Source organism: Alligator mississippiensis, chromosome 6 (assembly GCF_030867095.1).
Source record: "Alligator mississippiensis isolate rAllMis1 chromosome 6, rAllMis1, whole genome shotgun sequence".
In the NCBI taxonomy this organism is placed as follows: Eukaryota; Metazoa; Chordata; order Crocodylia; family Alligatoridae; genus Alligator; species Alligator mississippiensis.
Window position 1 is genome coordinate 3,632,554 of NC_081829.1, and position 20,864 is coordinate 3,653,417.

General features: G+C 41.0%; 1 protein-coding gene across 1 annotated transcript in view; it reads right to left on the minus strand.

Moving 5' to 3' along the window:
* MACO1 (macoilin 1) overlaps window positions 1-19,525 on the minus strand; it is a 41,255-nt gene extending 21,730 nt beyond the window's left edge. The window contains exons 1-4 of the mRNA XM_006276774.4: window positions 19,393-19,525; window positions 7,335-7,476; window positions 5,150-5,276; window positions 2,722-2,845 (exon numbers count right to left, since the gene is read on the minus strand). Coding sequence (XP_006276836.1) covers window positions 2,722-2,845; window positions 5,150-5,276; window positions 7,335-7,476; window positions 19,393-19,472 — 473 coding nt within the window. The 5' untranslated portion in view covers window positions 19,473-19,525. The remainder of the gene's footprint in view (window positions 1-2,721; window positions 2,846-5,149; window positions 5,277-7,334; window positions 7,477-19,392) is intronic.
* Between the last annotated feature and the right edge of the window lie 1,339 nt (window positions 19,526-20,864).

Here is a 20,864-nt window from a genome sequence, read left to right on the forward strand (position 1 = left end):
TAAGTAGATAACTTTTGGAGGGTAAGTAACAGGAAGAAATGGGGAAAAGGGTTAAAGAGAAAAACTGAGAAAAAGAAAGAAAAAATAAAAATGAAGATTAACTCTACAATCTCTCTTTCTCAGGTTGCTGGAGAGTTTACAGTGTGGCTGTAATGACATAAAAGGATTTTCCTCCCTATTATCATCCATACCAAGGAATTATAGGAGTAACACAACATAACAAACTTAAAAGAATGTATATGATTTAAAAAGTAGGAGAAATTAGGGGTGTGCGAAATGGGCCCTATTTGATTCAGATTTGGCCCAAATCAGGAACAGTGATTCGATTCACTGATTCGGATCACTGTCCCCAATTCGTTTCGGCCAAATCTGAATCTGAAGATTCGATACTGATTCAGACGATCAGCAATTCGGCCATAGACACAGTTTTAAATGTTTTTTCTACATACCTCAAGGTACCAGCGTGGCTTGTGAATGCTGTGATGCTGGGGCACATGGAGCATCCCACAGGAGTGCGGGGGGGAGGCCTCCACATGCTCAGAGGCGAACCTGGAAGTGGACCAGTAGTAGTTCTGGTCCACTTCTGGGTCTGCCCCCAAGGACGCTGTCCGTCCCCCCTGGGCAATCGGCCATGGGGGGGGACCCCAGGTACCCTCCCCAGACCCAGGAGACACCAGAACTTCTGGGTCTGCTGCTGAGCACGCTGGGGAGCGCCCCATGCTTCTGTGCCATGCTCCATGCACCCCATCATCGCAACGCTCACAAGCCGCCTGCTACCTAGGGGTATGTAGAAAAAATGTTTAAAGCTGTGTCTATGTCCGAATCGGCGAATCCTTCCAAATCTCTCCGAATTGATTCAGAGAGATTAAAGAATCCTCTGATTTGATTCAGCCGCTGAATCGGTCCGAATCAAATCAGGGACTGAAGCTTTGCACAGCCCTAGGAAAATACTGGTCTAGATGATTAGGTTTTCGACTATGAGCCAGGAACTTCTGAGTTCTAAACTCAGCTCTTTTACTTAGTTTACATATGGGCTTCAGCAAGCGGTTTTACCTCACCCCTGTCTTAGTTTCCCAGTCAAGAAAAGAGGGATAATATTATTACAGAATAATAGGGATGCTGTAGGATTTTTTTTTATACAGCAATTTGATCATACAAAAATTAATATTCTTATCATATGGTCAGAATTGCAGCAATATAAAATGCTAGCAGATCATACTATTAGCTTTGCTAATAAGGGCCTAATACGTAAATGTCCACTGGCAACAATTCATCCCAAAAATCTTTTTTTTTTAAATTTTAAGATGGAAAAAATCCCATCCACTAGCAAAAGGAAAATAAAACCAAAGCCAAACCTGCTAGCATGAAAGTTACATAAAAATAGTTTAGGCTAACTAATTTGCTAACATGCTACTGAAAAATTCTGAGATGCACTATCTTTATTTATAACTGATAATAAATGATTTTTGCAAGAATTTTTGTTTACAAATTCTTTAATATTTATCATTGTTTAAAAGCGATATGAAAACTAATCTAATGTACTTTACAAACCCTGAAACAGAGCTACCAGCAATATATGGCATTGATGATTTTGTATAGTTAATTATAGATTCCCAAGTAATTCATCTTTTTACACACTCTGGTGTCTTAGACCAAGAGTGGATTTTGTTAACTATTATTCAGTCTTTTTATCCCCTGCCTGTTAATGACACAAAGTAAATTTGTGTTCCCAACATGCAGCCAAAATGTGGCGATTATTTGCATATGCATCTCCTGTTATCTTTGCCAATGTTTCTTTTGTGACACGGTGCAAAGCCAGCTGTAGCTATAGTTCTAAAACTGAGATGATAAGCTGGAATGTTTTCATCCACTTCAGATACTGTGAAGAGAGGTTCTTCTGTCATGTGAAGTACTTCTGTAACTTATTATAGAATTTAATTAAAATTTTAATGGATTTATTGCACAATGTACATTTAAGTGACAGATGTCTAATTTATTCATGCAATTGTATCACTGAGAACTGGACTAAGTGACTCCAAGAAAAAGACAAACTCTTTTAAACCCAAAGCAGATAAATGAATATTGCCTTATAAAATTACTGCTGTTTAAAAGTATATTTTTTCCTCAAAAGGATATTTTGTATTTACTGAGAAGTCATTACCACTAATTACTGTAAAAATTATGCAATTTGTTTGTTGTTTCAATTTGCCAGCTGCAATTCACTATGGGGATTTTGAACGGGACAAGAATAAGGTTGCAGTACCTCCAAACCCTTCCCCACCCCCAACCAAAAATACAGACATACATTAACTTTTCAATCATAGATCTCTAAGGCCTCACACTGGAAGCAGATGACTCACTCCATCATTACAGAAAGACATTTGTGGATATTCATAAAAGGGACAAAAACATCAGCTAATCAAGTATCACTAAAAATTTTGGCCACATTTATCTAACACTTTTGGATGTATTTTACTAATCTCTATAAATGGAAATCTGTTGTAAGCTCATGAAAAATGTTTAAAGAAACAGAGCAATAATCTTTGGCATAGATACTGCAATTCCCTCCAGTTCACAAGCAAGACATCCTGAGTGTGTTATACTTGGATTAAGTTTATCACACATTATGTCTGGAATATTTAGTGACAGACAAAGGGCAAAAGATAAGCAACTGTGAATTTGTATGATGGCATCAAGGTTAAAAAGGGGAGCAACACTTACCAATGTGCAGCAAAGGGACGACAAAGGTCCACATGGAAATTTTTGAGATCTTTAAATCTAATTGCTGCTTCAATATAAACAAAAAGTATCCACAGCGATACTGTTGGTAAACATACCCCCCTCTCTATGGGAAAAGAAATGAAAGACATGCATTAATAATATATTAAAAGCAACAAACACCCTGAAATTATACTTTCAGAAGACTTAGAAATCAAAGGAAGTTATTAGTCAAAGCTGCCTGGATATGTGGAATTAAAGAGTAGCTTTTGGAAAACAAAATCTAAACAGGGTTTAATTAAAGGGTAACTTAAACCTTTGCTTTATTAAAAGAACTAATTACTAAACGCCTAAGTGAGAAACCTTCCAGCAAAGAAGAACTCAAGTGGGGAAACCCTACAGAACCTGGGGCAATATTATAGTTTAGGACTCTGGTAACAGGGAAGGGTTAACATGGACTGAACCAGAAGGACCTATTTGGGCACCTCTTAGAGCTGGATGTGAATGGTAAAATCAAACATGCAAGCCAATCTGACAGCTGAGAAGAGGACTGGGTAAGCGTATCACTTGTCACCCAATACACCGAATTCCTTCCCCAAATGTAGGCAACGGACTCTTTAACACAAACTCTAGATTAGGTAGAAGATCACACGGGGTCCTTTGCTCCACTGCGTTTTAATTTTTATTAGTTTAAATTAGAGAAGCATGACTTCCTAGCAGGAATAAGGCATAGCCAGTCAACAAGAGTTTGTCACTTGTAGAAGTTATTGATTTGATATGTAGCAGCTATATTACAGGCTACTTTCAACTGTACTCTATTACTTTCACAATAATAAATATAAAGAAAGGTTCTTGCTCTCTGTAGATATTCAGTCATCTTTTATGGCGCTTTGGGAAGATCTCAGATGTAAAACCAAAATTGAAAACTGTTTTTGTGGGCTGATTACTAGGTTACATGCGTAGCTCTTTTTTGAGCAACCACGTGTCAGACCCAGCTGTCTCACTTTATAAATGGCAGTAAATGGTAGAGTTTGCAACCTCAGGGAAAGGTGTCACAAACTGTGAAGGGCATTGTGACCTCCCACCATTCCCATGTTGCTAGACTGTAGCTGAAAGGACTAATTATTTTACGATTCTCCAGCCATGCTGAAGAGCAGCACTTGATGCACTGTCCAATACCGCATTCATGAGTAACAACTGTAATGTTTTTTTCTAAATTTACCAAGAGCTCAATGGAATTAACTAGATTAATTTTATGCAACTGTGAGACATTCCAGAGTTGGTTTTCCAAGAATCAAAATCAGGACAGTTAATGCTGTGTTTGCCTTCAGGTCTAAATCTATGAGGCACCCATCTTGCTGAACAGTCATGTCATTTAAGAAGGAACACTTTAGGATTTTAAAAATATTTAAAATCCTGTCCAAAATTATTTTTAGGATTCCTTAGAAGATTAAGGAAGGGCAACAACTCATTCAATCTCTTCCATTAGACTCCCACGTTGGTATTATGACTAACTTGCAAGCAAGACAGCTGCCTCCATCAGTGGGCTGAGAAATGCTCACTGCAGTGCTAACTCCTGCAATTCTATTGCAACTCTTGTAATATTTGGTGTTTTTCTTAAAAGTCCCAGGTCTTGGAGGCAGATAACTAAGCTGGGATCCTCACTTTCATTCAAAAAAGTTCTAAACCTCTTGGGTTTGGAAAAATTTTGAGAACATGAATTAAGTGTACCTAATGAGTCAGGAACCGAATGAGAAGAGCCCAATAGGTATAAAAAACAAAATCTCAGCAGTTTTAAAACAATCATGATTTTGGGGGACAATTCATTTTTTAAAGTTTGTGGTCAGAAACTCTGTTTTCAGAATAAAGAGAAGTGTGGCAAGTGCTTTATCTTGGGAACATCCCTGCTGCTAACTGCAGGCTTCTTTTATGTTAAAATGTTCACAAGTGTATTGATAAGTACTTTTATCAGTGAAGGGAAGGGAAAACTGTTTTGTCATTTATCTCCCAATTTAACAATGTTAGTCATTTAAATAAACAGTTCTGACAGTATTTAACAAAACTTTTTGTTACTCAAGTTTCCCAAGATACTGCATAAATGTTCAGAAGTCAGGCATCAGCTTTTCTTTTCTTTTTTTTTTTCATACTGTTCTGGGGATCATACATACTTGGAGCTATCAGTCAAGGCATCTTACCATTTTCAAGAAGTTACACACAAAGAAGTTTCAGATACAAATCTGTGGTTTAAGGATATTTTAAAACTAATTTGATTTTTACCATGACAGAGGGACTTCAATTTAACACAAACAAGGTGGCAGCTGTATAAACAATATTAATAAAAATAACTGATAAACTATGTTTCTGCACCTTGCTGAAAATAGTAAGATTTATATTTTACCAACAAATTGTTGCCATAAGAGTGCGGACTTACCGGTGTGCCAGACATACTGTACCCATACATAGGTGCTGGCAGCAAAAAATAGCCATTGTATTGGTATGAAGAGCAGACATATTATATTTGATGTGAATGCTACACAAACAAAAAATACTGAAAAGGCCTAAAGAAAAGGGAAGAAAAGAGAAGTCTTAGTGCTTCAGTCATATCCCAGTAAAAAACACTTTGTGTTTGCTAACAAGGACTTCAGGGTTATTTCAATGTGAAAACATTATTAATGGCTACAAAATGGGCAAACTAATGGAGCAATCTGGCTAATGCAGGTTCTGAGCCATAAATTATGGGACAAACAGCACACTATTCAGAATCATTTAGATCCTGTCCATTCTGCCAGCACATCTTCACACAAGGTCATGAAGTCCGAACGCAGCGGCTGGTAGGACTTCAACTACTGACAGGGGCTTAGGCTGCATGTAGTTTTCTCTGGACATCAACAAATGCTTTTTTGTAATGTTATACTTACAAATAAGCATTGGATATTTAAGTAGACAAGCCCATCCATATTATATCAAATGGGATTTAAATATGTCTATCGATGTACCTACCTACATAAGGGATAAGTTGATCACTGACAACCAAAAGACACGTGTCCACAAGGAAGTGATTCCATGGCTAAAACTGCTTTTACTACCCATTCGTAGATAGGACACGTGTGTTGACGGACCACTGATCTCATATAGTTTGACAATTCCCATGTCCCGGGGTCAGAACTCTTGGACTGCTCCACCTCTCAGGTGCTAGAACCACTTGGCGTTTGGCTTCGTGCCTCATTACACAGTTGAGGTCAGCCGTTATTTTATTACAACTTTATGGCCAGCTCCAGTTTGCAGCTCAAAAAATACTACCAGAAAACCTTGCTACACTCCAGGAAACATAAATGTTAAATCATAATTTAAAGGAACTGAGCAGGGATTGGGCTGCTCATATTCAATATCCAATATAATATGGATGGGCTTGTCTATTATACCTTTGCATGAGTACAACTGACCTCTAAAAATAGCTGGAGATTTTTAAAAGGGGTAGGGGAATTATATTTCTAATATTTTATGGATAAAAATTAACCAGTGCTGAGTAACAATTTGAAATTAAGAGTAATTTTCAGCTACAAAGCCTCATCTTATTTCTCAAATATGCATACCCCATCAGGAAAACAAACAAACAAACTTTGTACCCTGCAGAGTAAACGCATAAAAGTTGAGAGAAACTATAAATATAAATCACGTTTTAATATAAACTGTTTTAAGTCTTAGTTTTCTTATTGGCACCTAGAAATATTACTATATTTACTCACATACTGCATGCACCTTTCCCCCCTGAAAATCAGCCCCCCCCCAAATTTGGGTACATGTCTTAGGTGTCTGCAACACACAACATCAGCTTCCTCACCTAACACAGCAAACCAGCAGCAGTGGCATGTCTATTAAGGCAATTAAGAGTGTCAATTTTCTTAATGGCTAACTGGTCTTCACTCCACAGGTATTAACCTTGTTTCTCCTTTTTAATAGTCTTTGATGTTCCTCTAGTCAACCTAACCTTTCTTCTGACAACTTTGCTGCCTTTTAGCCACTCCTGGTTTCTCTCCTCCTATTTCACAGCCTTCTAGTCTTCAGCAGGATTAAGCAGGAAAGGGAGGGTGAGTGAACTGAAGACTAGGCTCTGTCCCTGCTGTAGCCATAACTCTGGAAAAAAATCATTTTTTCTTTAGACTGCCTTCCCAAAAACAAGGCAGGTGTCTTCTGTGGGAGCATACAGTATGTCAGAAAATATGGTACCAACTTAAAGATATGATCATTTTTTTTCTTTATCTGATCCTTATATGGCTCAATTACCACAGAGCCTAACCCTCAGTGTGCCTACTTTCCAAAGACCTGTTCAAGGTAAAGTATAATTATCCCCAGTTTAAAGATAGGAAATGGAAGCACATAAAAATTAAGTGATTTATCCAAGATTAAATAAGAACGAACTACATGCCAAAGCAAGAACCTGTGCCCGGGTCAATTAGGTCCTGTAAGTGCTCTAACTTTAAATAATCTTTCTTCACTAATGATTAATGAGAGTATTGAGTTGGTTATATACAGTAACCTACTATAGCCCTAGAACCTTTCCATTGTGCTATTAGGAACTCAACATTACTTTTTCAGTAATTTTCTGTTATACATACCAAGCCCTGGTATCTGAAGGAATCGTAAACACTCCTGATGAAAAGCCAGAATGGCCAGAGATATTCAAATCTGAACTCCAGGACAAAATCTGCCAGCAGTACTAGTGCCCACACTACTAGGAACTTCAGGTATAGAAACGTACTGTAATGAAAAGAAAATAGGCATTAAGTTCAGCACTTCTGGTGAAATGACTCTGAAGCCAACAAAAGAGCATATTGGGTTGGATCCTATTCCACATGTTAGGCATGAATTCAGATGCCTAAAGTATGATCCTATTCCACCCTAGTTTAATTCCCAAATACAATATTAATGTAAAAGGTAGATGGGTCTTCCACCTCCTCTCCTCTCTGTGACTTATCTTAAAGCTAAAATAATAGTATGTCATCAAAGTAAAGCAGACATGTAAACATTTTTTCAGGGACTCAGGCACGGTGGAATAGGACTGCATTTAGGTCCCTACGAGGTAGAAGAGAATCTGGCCCATTATTCTTGTAATAAATGTAACATGCACAAGAAAACTATTTTAACATAAAAAGGTAGAAGGTTTAAGGATTTATTCCAATACAAGTAGTCTTGGGTTAATGTAGGAAAGCCAGAAACTCAAAATAATTTGGAAAAAGAGTGGCAAAAAGGGAGGGGAAAATACACTTTACTGTTGTTACAAAATACTTTTTGCCAACTTCTTTATTTAAAAAAAAAAATCCAACTGAGCAAGTTTTGCAATTGGGGCTCATCATTCAAAACTATGCTGTTTACAGTTGAACGACTCCTTATTTGCTCAGTTTGCTGCTCTAGTGCTTGCTTGCAAAGCTCATGCAGTTTTCTGCATTTTCCCCAAACAAGGAAGTTTGGTCCTTCCCGGCTCCCTTTTTAAATTCACACACAGAAAAAAAAATCACGTAATATTAGCAACTGTGAACTCATGTGTAGTCATATAATAAGAGGAAAAACGGTACAGAAGCCTACTAACTTAATAGTATGTACTGTACCAAAGGGCCCTATAAAGTTCAGGCATCTATTTGAAAAATGGGGAAACCAAGGCACAAGTTACTTCAGAACACAAAGTCAGACTTTCCCACTCTTGGTCCTACATGTTACCCAGTAGGCAATGTATTCACCACTAGAAGCTTTAAAATACTTTGATTCAAACACTAATGGGCAGCTCAAGTGCTTATTTAGCTTAGCATTGCAAGTGTTACCCCATTAGTCAATCTGTTTGGCTATTACAACAAAGCTAACAGAAAGACAGTAAAGAGCATCCAATTCCTTACTACGCTGTGCAAATTTGCGTAACAAAGTGTTTGTATGTATCATATATGCTTACATAATTGTCTTGAACCCAGACTGTCCTTTCAGGATAGCCGCACAACAGCACTCATTTTCTCTGTATCACATGCCAGCATCACTAGTGGACCTCTGCCCTGGGATGTTTACGGATCACATGCCAAGAATGAACATGTACCACAAAATGCAAAGCTGACTCAGGTTTCTGTACTGTGCACAGCTATCCAGTTTATCATGGAGGTAATGCAAGTCTTCATAAAAGATACAGAATAAAAAAGCTTGAGAGAAGAACAACATTTCACATAAGCAATGAGTTAAGTGATTGAAGTACCAGTCAACTATAAAGAGACAGTAGTGGAAATTACTGAGCCTATCAGGTAGATCACTTTATTCCATTTCATTTAAATGCAACAAGGTACCCATCTCAGGGTGATGAAGCAAATTATTACAGAAAGAGAAGCGATCATCATTTGCCACTTCACTAAGAATTATTCTTTTCCATTGCAAGCCATCATCTAGAGTTTTTACTGAGCTAATTACTGAGCAATTGCATACTTTTTAGCTACTTGCATCAAAAAGGAAGATATTCTGAGTGGTATCTATTAGCAATTGTTTTAAACAAGGCAACTTTCTAGGCAACTCAGAAGCCTTCAGCCCATAACCATTTTGGTAATTTTTCAGACACTGACATTTCAAAGTTATTAAAACCATGGAATGATTGTAGCAGCAAACACAGCGTAGTAATTTATTTTTCATTTACTAGCCACAACAAAAACATTAGCATATCTTGGAAGCTATTACAGTGGTAGAAGTGACTAGCTTGCGAATTGAGCGCCTGACACCTGTAAGACACACTTGTCTGTGAAATTCCTGAACTATTCAATTCATTCCCTTCTGTATGAATGACAGGCTGGATTCTCTGCACTAGGAAATAAGTGAACGGTTATTCCAGTAACAAATCAGTGCAAGTTACAAGCGGACTATTCAATTTGTACCCAAGGAGCTCAAATAAGTTGGAGTGAAAGTGTTAAAACTTGAAATGTAATTTGTAGGTAACATTCTTGTGAAACACCACACAATTCTGTTGTAAGTTTAGGTCAGTTTCCCAGCATGATTAGGAAAACACACAGCCTGTCTACCTTCATTTCCGGTGACTGTTGGGGTCATATGCTTATACATGGGATGTGAGAGTGACATTTGTAAACCTTCATGGCCAGTCAGTTTTACTCAGCTGAGCCTGGGGATGCTTACTTTCACCTTCTGTCAAGTCACTAGATCTCTTCCTAAAGTCCGGTTCTGCAATCCTAATTGACTGTAACTACTCCCATTGAATTCAGCTCCTTCAACAGCACTACCTACAAGTCAACGCTATACAATGCAAGAGTTGCAGTCATGCTTAAGATAGTACAAAAGCAAAAAGAGTTACAGAGAGGTAATCATGTAAGATGCTTTATACTCCAAAAACTCCGGCCACCCTACAGAGAGACTCAACCTCAAATGCTATTTGCTTTCTAAAAAAGCATTCTCTCTGTTTGAAATGCAATCTCAGAAACATTTCCTTGCATCTGCCATTGAAGCACTTATGCAACTGGACAGAAATATCTATTTATATCATTTTAAATACTTTACGATATAAAACCATCTTCATTGAAACCAGACACTCCTAGAGTATTCATATTGTTAATTTACAGCAGGGTTGTCCAACTGGCAGTTCACAGGTAATTAAATTGTGACCCACAGGGTTTGTTGGTGCAGCTCGTACAGCTGCTGTCAGTGCAGTTTTGGAACCAAGGGGGTGAATGCTGCTGCTGTTCATCCTCTCACCCACTGGCTAATTTGGGGATCTTGGTTGCCACTGACTACTCAAACCAGCAGCAGGAGGAAAGGAATAGGGAAGGGAGTTGAGCGGCAGAAGCATTCATGCCCTGGGTTTCAAAGCCATGCCAGCTCAGTGGCTCTGGTAGGTGCATAAACAAGCCACTGCCCCTGCCACGAGAGATGGGTCATCCTAAATGGACCTGGACACCCTCGATATCGAGGATCACTGCTTCTTAGGTGGGAAGCAACAATATCAATGGCTTTACATTCAATTAATCCCCTTGACAGTAACAGTAAAAGACATTTTTTTTTAACTGAAGTAGATGACGTGGTGAATTTTGCCTGCATGCTGTGTTGTATCCTTTCAATGTAAAACCAAGTCTGGCAGGGGGTCTGTGCAAAGACCCACCACACCACTGCAACATTTGGGTGTGAAAAGGGAAGTGTTTGGTTGTGTGGTCTTACAACTGTCAATCTGAATATACTACTGCCATGGCACTTGTACAGATCTAGCAGCCACAAATCACTATGTAGGCCTCATGAAAAACAGATGCTTTTCTAACTCTTTGGGTGGAAAAGAAGCTGCGATGGTCACACTCTGCTTTGGTAGGGGAGGCTAGGGGTGGATTGTGTGTGCAGGACAAAGTTTCATTGCTCCAGCCGAAGAGGCTTCCCAAATTCCATTCCTAGGAAGTTCTACTTTTCAGTTAAGAAAAAGTTACATATAAAAATCTCTCACAAAAGCAAACTTACCCAGCTGTGACACAAGGTAAATTAGTCTGTGCTGACTGCTACTGCATCCAGGCTTCTACCAATCCCTTTGCCAGCCAGGATATTTCTATACTACACCACTGTAAACATACCCTTAGTAGAGCAGATAACAGGAAGAGAGGGACAGAAGTCTTGCTTGCCCTTGTTCCACATAGGCATATTGCACTAATATGCTATTCCCAACAAATTGTATTGTCTAATTACCAGTATATCACCCAAAACAGAGCTGTGTAGTAAACAAACTGCTCCCACCCTCTCCCTCCCCCATTGTCAGGTATGGTGTGCCCACACATGAACATTTTAAAAAGTCCAGGGATGTAGGTATATGTTATATTAAATGCTACACGGGAAAAAATAGGCTAATGGTGGGTTGTTCTGACAAGCTATTCTGTTAGCTTGCTCCAGATGACAGACTGCTAAATAATACTGTAGGACTCAAGTTACTAACAAGATTTTTCTCCTCCTTTTCTCTGCTTGATAATAATTTGTGATCTTCAACCTCTTGATACTTTCTAGACAATCTTCTTCTCTCCATATACTTGTTGTTACCTAATCACTGTCCCTACTGTGCTTCACATCCAGTATGTTCTTCCTGAAATTCAAAAAGCTGGTGCTCCTCTGGTAGCTAGCATCAGCCACTTGTTATCTGTGAACCTCTGATATTCATTGATCTTTCTAAGCACATCCACATCTCTCCAATGTTGATAGCTGCTGCGTCAGTATTCCTGCTCAGAGATAACGTTCACCACACAGAAGAGCTCTCTAACCTTGTCAGCACCCCCCGCCATTGTATTCCAATACACCCATTTTAATTTTAAGCTACTTTTCTGTATAGAAGGGGGCAAACTCTCCATATTAAAATTGGTTGCAGTTAGTTACCCAGAATTTTAGGCATCTAATGTTCTGGTCTGTCACACGTCTGAAAAAGGCTGACTTTGGTGATCTGTCCAAGGATTGACAAGGGCAGGCTTTCCTTAAAGTGGTATAGGGTTTCATTTTGCAAAACAGCGTAAGATAGAAGAAAGAAAAGATGGAAGTGGTTACCAAAAAAGCAGGATACTGAACCAGAAGGACCAGTGCCCTGATTCAATATAGCTAATTCTATACAAAGTCAACTGATTATTACCATACAATGAAAATCCATAAAACCCCAAAACAACTCTCTCCTTGCTTTTTATTTCTGAAAGCGTAATTATTTTTTCTCTCTCCCAAGTGCCATAAACTGCTTCCTTAATTGCCCATTCTTTGTTCTGTGCTCATTTCACCACACCACTGTCTTCTGTGTTTTCTGCAAAATCAGTGGCAAACACACTTCCCTTTTCACACCCAAATGTTGCAGTGGTGTGGTGGGTCTTTGCACAGACCCCCTGCCAGACTTGGTTTTACATTGAAACTCAGTGGCAAGAACTATTTTGCACATAAATTCCAAAACTGGTAGAAAAATCAACCTTCTTGCAAGTCCCACAGGCTGCAAAGTGAATCCTACTAGCATTGATGGCATGCTTCATTTCACAGTCTGTGACTCATACAAGAGAAAGGAGAGGAAGGCATTTTTAGACTGGCAAGGTGCCAAATGGAGAGGTAGGTTTCAGAGAGGTGAAGTGTAACATCTATGTGGAATTACTAGAAAGATCACAGAGTCAATTTGCAAAATCTCAAGGCTGTCCTACTGAGGCTAGGTAAAGCACTTTGGATAATAAACTATAAATTAAGACCCTCAAATGAAAAAGGTGCATGTACTTTCTCTCTTTCTACATGAATATTACAATATTTTGAATATGTATATTCAAAAATGTTTTTCTTCTGGGGGGAGGGGGAGGACTGAAGACGAGGGACAGAAGGAGAATAGCAGGTAAGCAAAAATAATACAGGAGACAATATGTACGATTCTCTGAATCTATGATTAATGAGTTGAAATAAGTGGACCGGAGATTAATAAGGAAATTTAGTTGGCAAATGTTTCACAATAAGCAAGAGACTGTAAGAATCCAAAAGAGAGCTGCCCATGTATTAAATCAGTGCATCAGTATGGAAGGAAATATATATTATTGCTATGCAACAAGAAGGAGAGTAAGGGCAGACAAAATGGAAAAGTCACATACCTTCCCAGAAATTCTGGAAGAAAACTTAATACAACGGCCAAATCAGAGGCATGTATTCAGCAATGAGTCTGATAAATCTGGATCAAAAAACACGGGTAGACCACGAAAGTAAATCAGCTGAAAATATCAGCGCACACAACACAAAGTAAAGCAAGAAAAGGGACTGCTGTGTGTAAGGAATGAACATCATTTGCAGAAAGATGTAATATTACCTGTACTATTGGGGTTGACATAGCAGAACACATTTAGATTTAGGCCAAAATAGATTTGTGACCTAAACCTAAGGTAAGGTCAGGAAAGGCAGTACTATTGGTTTGTTCCAGACCTCAAGGGCAGTTTGAGAAGGCTAAGGAGAAAATGTTTACCCTGGTAAAGAAAGCTTGTAAAAAGGTACCAGGACAAATCAGTGGGAAGGATTCTTATGGATAAAAATGCCTAAAAAGAGGGCACATTGCTCAAGTTAATATGCACTATTTTTCCTTAGAGCATATATTCACTGTGGTCAGAAACTTAACACTTAGAAATACGCTATATCAGAAGTTTGGTAGCACATATAATCTAGTGAGTATTTTAGCAAAAGTAATCATGGAACTAACAAAACAACCCAGGTATCGGACATTCAGAGACGCATACTGCTCTCATCCTTGTGTCAAGCTTGAATTTGCCATTTGCAGACTGCAGTCACACACAGAAGCTCTTCAGCAATCATTTGGCTGTGAGCCCAGGGAAATGCCTATGACTGAGGGCAGTATATGGTAATAAAAAAAAACCGCCAATATTGAATTAATATGAAATGCTTTAGGGAATGTCATTTGGAATACTGTGATCTACAGGGAAAGTCAGCTGAAATAGAAGTTGCGCCAACTGCAATGACTGCATTTGGAATTCATGTCAAAACTTAACTAGCTCTATAGCTGGCATCAAGTGCCAACATGATTTAGTAGGGCCATAATGAATAGTATCAGCAGTAAAGCTGAAACATTTTAAACAGATGCAGCAAAGATGAGAAATGGGAGGACTATTCCAAAAAAAACAAACAGCAACAAGTTAAAATGAAAATGGAAGTAGTAAAAAAAGTTAACAGATGTCAACTGAAGTGAATATTTCAGTTAACAATTAAGGGTTTAATATATGCACATCATTAAAAATATAAGGTCCAAACCACTCAAGAATGATGAAATACTGATATATAATTAAAAAGTGTGAGCATAGACTTTTGAGAGTATATGGAAAAACAAACAGACCCAGCGCTCTCTCTAGAAAAATGACTGGAAGATTTACTGGAAACACAAACTTGAATTGTACACAATTATTTCCAAATGTATAGCAAGTCCTGCAACACAGTACAGAACTCCATCACATTTATATACAGTTTTGATAATATGGAGAGGTTACCAGTCTTTAACAATACTTTAGTAGCAGAGTAACCGTGTTCATTTTAAGCAGTGATACTGCACCATTGGCATCTCAAGCTTTAGTTGCAGTGCAGAACAAAGCTGCCAACAGCTGTGCTGGCATGCCACACTACACAGCATTTAAACATGGCCTGAAGTAGTTTAAAACATTACATGAGGGACAAGACTAAGTGGAAAAATTTTGGGAGGAGCAGAGGAAAAGAAAGACAGCAACAACAACAAAGTGTGAAAAAAATGGAAAAGAACGAACACAAGGGCAGGTACTCCAAATTGGAAAGAGGGAGGAAATGAGAAGACTAGCTCAAGAAAGACTTCAAATGCCTTTTCTGAAGGCCTGAGGCTAAAATACCTAATTTAATTTATGGAATGAACACTTGGAGGGGGGGGGGAACCCACAGTAGGGAGTTCAATTATATGTCACTAAAGCCCTAATTTTAAAGTACTTACATTTTAAACTAATTGGTTAAAGGATAGTGCACAAACAAGTTTTAAGGTGGAAACAGTAATGTTCAGTGAATGAGAAAGGGTATTTTTATTTTTACAGGCAAGTCTGAATCTGACACTTCTTACACTGTTCTATAAGATGATCATGAAGTTACATATTGCTGTTCTGTTGCCTATGACATACTGACCGTAGACTCCACTACATTTATCAGAACAAGAAACATTTTCTGCAGAAGAATGAGAGAATCCCCAGATTTTAATTATTCCAATATCTACTCGCTACATAATATAGCTCCCAACCCATATTACACATGTACTTAAATTTCAGATAGTTTAATAGCAACCCCAGGACTGCTCAAAAAATATGGCAGGAAACCTGTATTGTTTAATGTTGGAGTTTCAGCAAAAATCTAGATACATTCCAGATTAAATTTCCTACTTGAATCCAAAATCTGTCTGAATGGTACCTTGAACCATAAAAGCTTGTGTTTATTTGAATAACTCTTTATAAAAATGTTTGTGAGGGACAATTGTTTCTATTCCTTCAAAAGCAGCTTAAAATCTTTCCTTTTGAATATTACAAAATTTCAATTTCTCAGTATTTAATCTTACTTTTAGTTCAAGCATCTGCAATTTCATTCCAGGTACTGACTCCATTTGGGTTCAGCCATTCTGTCCCCAGAATAACCACAAACTATGATTGCTTATTTATGGTAACTCACGTATTTATGGGTCCTCCGCTGGTTGGAAAACCTTAGGTGTTCCTACATTACAAATAACAGCACAAAACACTTTCCGAGTGACCAAGAAGGAACAGGGAACATTGTCTACAAGACATAGACAGTGGTTATTGAAGGGGAACAACAAATAGGGATTTTTTTATGAAGTCAATTCTGTAGGGAATACAGCAGAAGCAAGTCTTTAAGGGAAACCAAGTGTGGACACAGTATGGATCTGACCAATTAATGCTAGGAAGCTGTACTGTGCATGGAGGCTTAATGGAGAAACACTGGCAGTTTGCAATAATTATTAATAAAGTTGAAGAACCTTGGATTGCTGAGCTCTAAGCACAGATTTAAAGCAACAATTTCACCTTTTGAGCACCAATGTCCCCAGTTCTACCCCAGGTGTATATGCTCTCCCTTTACCACCCCCATATGAGGGAAGCTTGCAAGAATGCAGAAGTCTCATGAACATGACTTGGTTGCCCTAGAGAACAAGAATGTGACTTGGCTGCCCTAAAGAACAAGGGGGGAGCACAGTAGTGCTATAGAGAAGTCACCAATTAGTTCTACACTGACGTTGTTGGTGGGGTGTGTAGGTGTGTGTGCGTTTTAAATAGTGTTGTGATATGTTTAATGCGCTGGTTGTTTTGCCTACAAGCTTGGTGGTGTTCATCTCAAACAAACACAGAATTACTAAATTATCACCGTGGAATTACAAAATGATTACTGCTATTTTTAGAGCAGATCAGGAATTATAGTTTGCCTGTCAAATTTTAGGATGCCTGTCAAAGCACTAGAGGCTACTTGCACATAATCATGATATACTAAATTAGGAATGAAAGAAAGGGGGGACCAAGATGACAAGAATGCAAAAAAGGGAAGAGACTTCCATATAAAAACAGCTCTGGCTGATTTGGTTACCAAAGCAGCAAGCTCTTTTTACTACTTCATTCTTTCACACCCTGGAATACTGCTTTTAAATTAACAAATTGACAACTTGAATTTGCTAGTATCAAATGACAGCCAAACCCTCTAAGAGAAAGTACTGTAAGAAATGTGATGCTCTATACTGGAGCTGCACATAAAACTTTTTAAGAAATGCAGCCATCCCAGTTATTCCATCAAATATTCACCGCACCCTACACTCAGACGGGACAGAAGGCATGATCGTGCTGCACATTCATTAAGAAGCAATTGATAACAGGATTCTGACAGAGTCTGCTTGCAGTAAAACTTTTTTAAAAGGACTGCTATTAAATATTAACTTATAAATAGAAGGGTACTTTGTAGCTTCCAAATGGTATTTTAACTAGAACTGAAACACCCCAGAGCAGCAAATAAAAGAGCAGAATAAAAAAAATCCTCTTACTTCTAAGCTGATTGCTAAAAGCAAGCAACTGAACTGAAAATGAATCAGAAGAGTCCAATTATGGAAATAGTAAGAAATTTATACTTTCTGAACACTTTTTTTTCAGAAAAGTTATTGAAATTAGCAATTAACATGTCACTGCATACTATTTAAATAAGACTTGCAGGCATTTGATTTCAGATATTATCCCAATTTAGCAATGTGAAAGAAAACTTTTTATATAGAAGATTTTTTAATTTCAGTGAGAATTTTTTTTAATGCTAGAGGTTCACTATAATCAGAATCACAATTTACATACTGCAATGAAGTGAAACAATACAGGAAAGTCTCTGTATCAGAGTACACCATAAAATAACTCCCTCTTGTAAATGTTAGGGTATACACATTTGCTTTTATCCTCAACCTACTGCCTGCACAGATCTCACCTGAACTATAAATAGGAATGGTATATTGTTACAGCTCATGATTTTCAACGATCAGCTTTTCAAATCTCAACAAAAATTCTCTCTTACCCCAAAATTGTGCAATTATCATTTGACATCTTTCCCTTACTCCCTCAAGGGTGTTACTTTATGCTAATAGTTTAGAGCTTCAGTTGGCGAGCAGAGCCAGTTACTTGGCCTGTAAGGGAGCTGCTAAGTTTAATATTCAAATGAAACATGCACAACTTAACTGTGCTCTTTAAATTGCACTTTTAGGATTTAAAATGTGTTACTCCACACAGCCAGTCCAAAAGCTACTTTTCTGATGTATGCCATGCACAGAACATGTCAAGGCGTGTTGCTAATAATGCCAAGGTGGCATGTTCGATCCCCGGTTGGACTAGACGACCTGTTGAGGTCCCTTCCAGCTGTACTTCTCGATGATTCGAAGGTTAACGGAGTTATTTCAAGGCACGAATTATCATACGGAGCATTTCTGCACTGAAGCAGCAGTATCAAAATGCTTGTAGAATTCCTCTTTCCAAATGCAGTTTACGTTATAAATTAAGTTAGCGTCACGTAGTTAATAAAGGCAAGACTTACGCCATGATGTGGGCTACGGACATGTTCAGAACCCTTCTCAACCAAGTTACCACCCTTGATTCATTTACGAAGCCTATTTCATCGTTACAGGGGACAAGAAGCAAGCCACGGACCTATCACGTCTGTAATATTTTGATTATTCCTTCATCTATGCTTTGTCACCGCACAGCTTTTTGTTTTTGTCTTAAAGGATGGCTCCATTGGTAGGTGCTTTGCTATAGACCAGGTGCTGGCAGCTTCTGAAATCTGTACCACCGCGTCATCTAGGTTTGTTCTGAGCAGAGCTACATGACACGGTACCAAAAAATGGTCCAACCTCCAAGAGCAGGGACTTTCACGGGAAAAAGTTCCTTTGCACACGCAAGCCAGGCACAACCGGACTACACCAAACAACAAACATCCTTATTGAAAGGATATAAAATCCGTGCCGGGGGGAACGGGCTGAGCATCTCCCTGAATCCACGTCCTTTGAAACCCACGCCCTCGACCCCTCCGCGACGACAATGCCCGCTCTCCCACCGCCGCAAAACGCACGGCCGAGACGCGCGACCGCTCCCCATCGACGCCTGGGGGGTGTGCGAGACCGTGCGACGGGGTTACACACGTGCTGCCGTTGACCGCCGGGGATGAGTTTAAAGGGACGCCCAGACTCCTTTGTTAACCCAAAAAACCAAAAATAAGGTGCGTGTCACAACCGGCGCTCCCCCCTGCCCCGGCCGAACGAGGGCTCCAAATGAGACAGAAATACAAACACCGACTCCGGAGAAAGCTGCGAAGCGGCCCAGAGTCAAACCGGGCACGTGCTGCTTCAAACCCCGCAGCCCGCGCGGGGGTGGGGAGGGCTCACGCGCGGCCCCGCACCAAGCGGGGTGTCAGCGCGGCCACCGCTTCACCCCCCGCGCCGGGGAGTCTCCCCGCGGCCCCCCCCCGGCTCCGCAGGTGCAGCGGCGGGCTGGGTGGGGTGGGGGGCGCCCCGGCGGGGACAGCACCTTGGCCAGCAGCGCGCGGACCCCGGCGCCCGGGCAGCGGCCTAGCGGGCGGCGAGGCGGCGCTGACAGGCCGCGGACATGACAGGCCGCGCTGCGCGGCGGGCCTGGGCCCTACCTGCCGTAGATGCCCTCCGTGATGCGGTTCCGCTTCAGCGGCCGCCGGAGTTTGCTGCAGTCCGCGCTCCGCCGCTTCATGGCCGCCGCCCCGCTCACGGCCGCCGCATGAGGGTTTCCCCTCAACCCCCTTTTTTTTTTTTTTCTCCTCCTCCCCCCTCCCCCCCTTTTTAATTTTTTTTTATTTTTTTATTTTTTTTTTATTTTTTCCCCCCCACTTTTAGCCCTTTTTTTTTATCCGGGAAACAAAGAAATAAAAATAATTTCTGGTCCGTCCCTCCCCGCCGCGTCCCCGCGCGCAGCCTCCGCGGCCCCGCCCCGCCTCTGCGCGCCGCCAGCCAATCAGATGCCGAGCCCGGCGGGATGGACGGGAGGTGCGGCCCGTCGCAAGCTCCGAGAGGGTGATGGACGGGCTGAGAAGCCAATGGGAGAAATGGGAGCGCTTGTGGTGCACCGCCCACAGCGCTGGAGGAGCAAGGCCCGGCCTCAGCTGTGAGTGACGTCGCTTTGAGCCAATCGGAGAGCGAGAAGGGTGAATTGACAGCGCGGCCTCCAATTCCTGAAGGGACTTTGTTCGCTCTCCACCCCCGAGTTCTTCGCAGGAGGTGCCCATCTTCCTGCTGTGAGTGACAGCAAGCTTGACCAATCAAAGAGAAAAACAAAGGCAGATGGACAGCTCGGCTCTCCACTCCGGAATGAGGAAAGGCGGGATGGATTCCTCCTGTCAGTGTGACACCAAACACTCCCCCCACCTTTTGATTGACAGCTCCACTGACTAATAGGCTACTAGTCCAGGAATAACGTAATCCCCAGGGGCAAAGGTAAGAGCATTTGGCCCTCCTTGTCTTTCTCCCAGAAGGCCACCTGTCTGGACGCTTCAGGCTCCCGGAATGACTGACGGGCAGATTGACCAATTAGAAAGCAGAGAAGAGACCACCCAACCCCCTAAGCAGAGAAAATAAAGGGGCGGAGCGAGGGATCATCCCCTGTCTCCCATCGGCCAGAGGAGGAGAACGTTGTTTGGAACCAGCCAATCAGAGCGCCGGAGGAGCCGGGCTTTGGCCAATCAGAGGTTGGCTCCTGGTGACAAGTGTATCCTCATCTGAGGGTGGCAACTGCTCCGCCAGGAGCTGCAGGCAGACGGGCCTCGCTGCCCCAGGATGGCGCAGGCGCCCCTCGCCCGCACAAGGGGGGGGTTCCCTGCCCAGGCCTGCCCAGATGGCAGCAGCAGGGGCAGAGCCACGTCCTCAGGGGTGCCCCTGCCCTTCAAGGGCAGCACGGGGAGGTCTGAGGTGACCCCCATGCCTGCCTGCCTGTCCCAGCACTGATATCCCAGGGCGCTGAGGGAGGGCAGGGGAATGGTTGCACTCTCCTGCCCGCCTGGGGACCCAGTGGTGGGCACTGCTGCACCCGAGACCCTCGTGGTGGGCACTCAGCGGTCAGTGTTTCCTCGGGACGCCTCGTGGCAGGTTT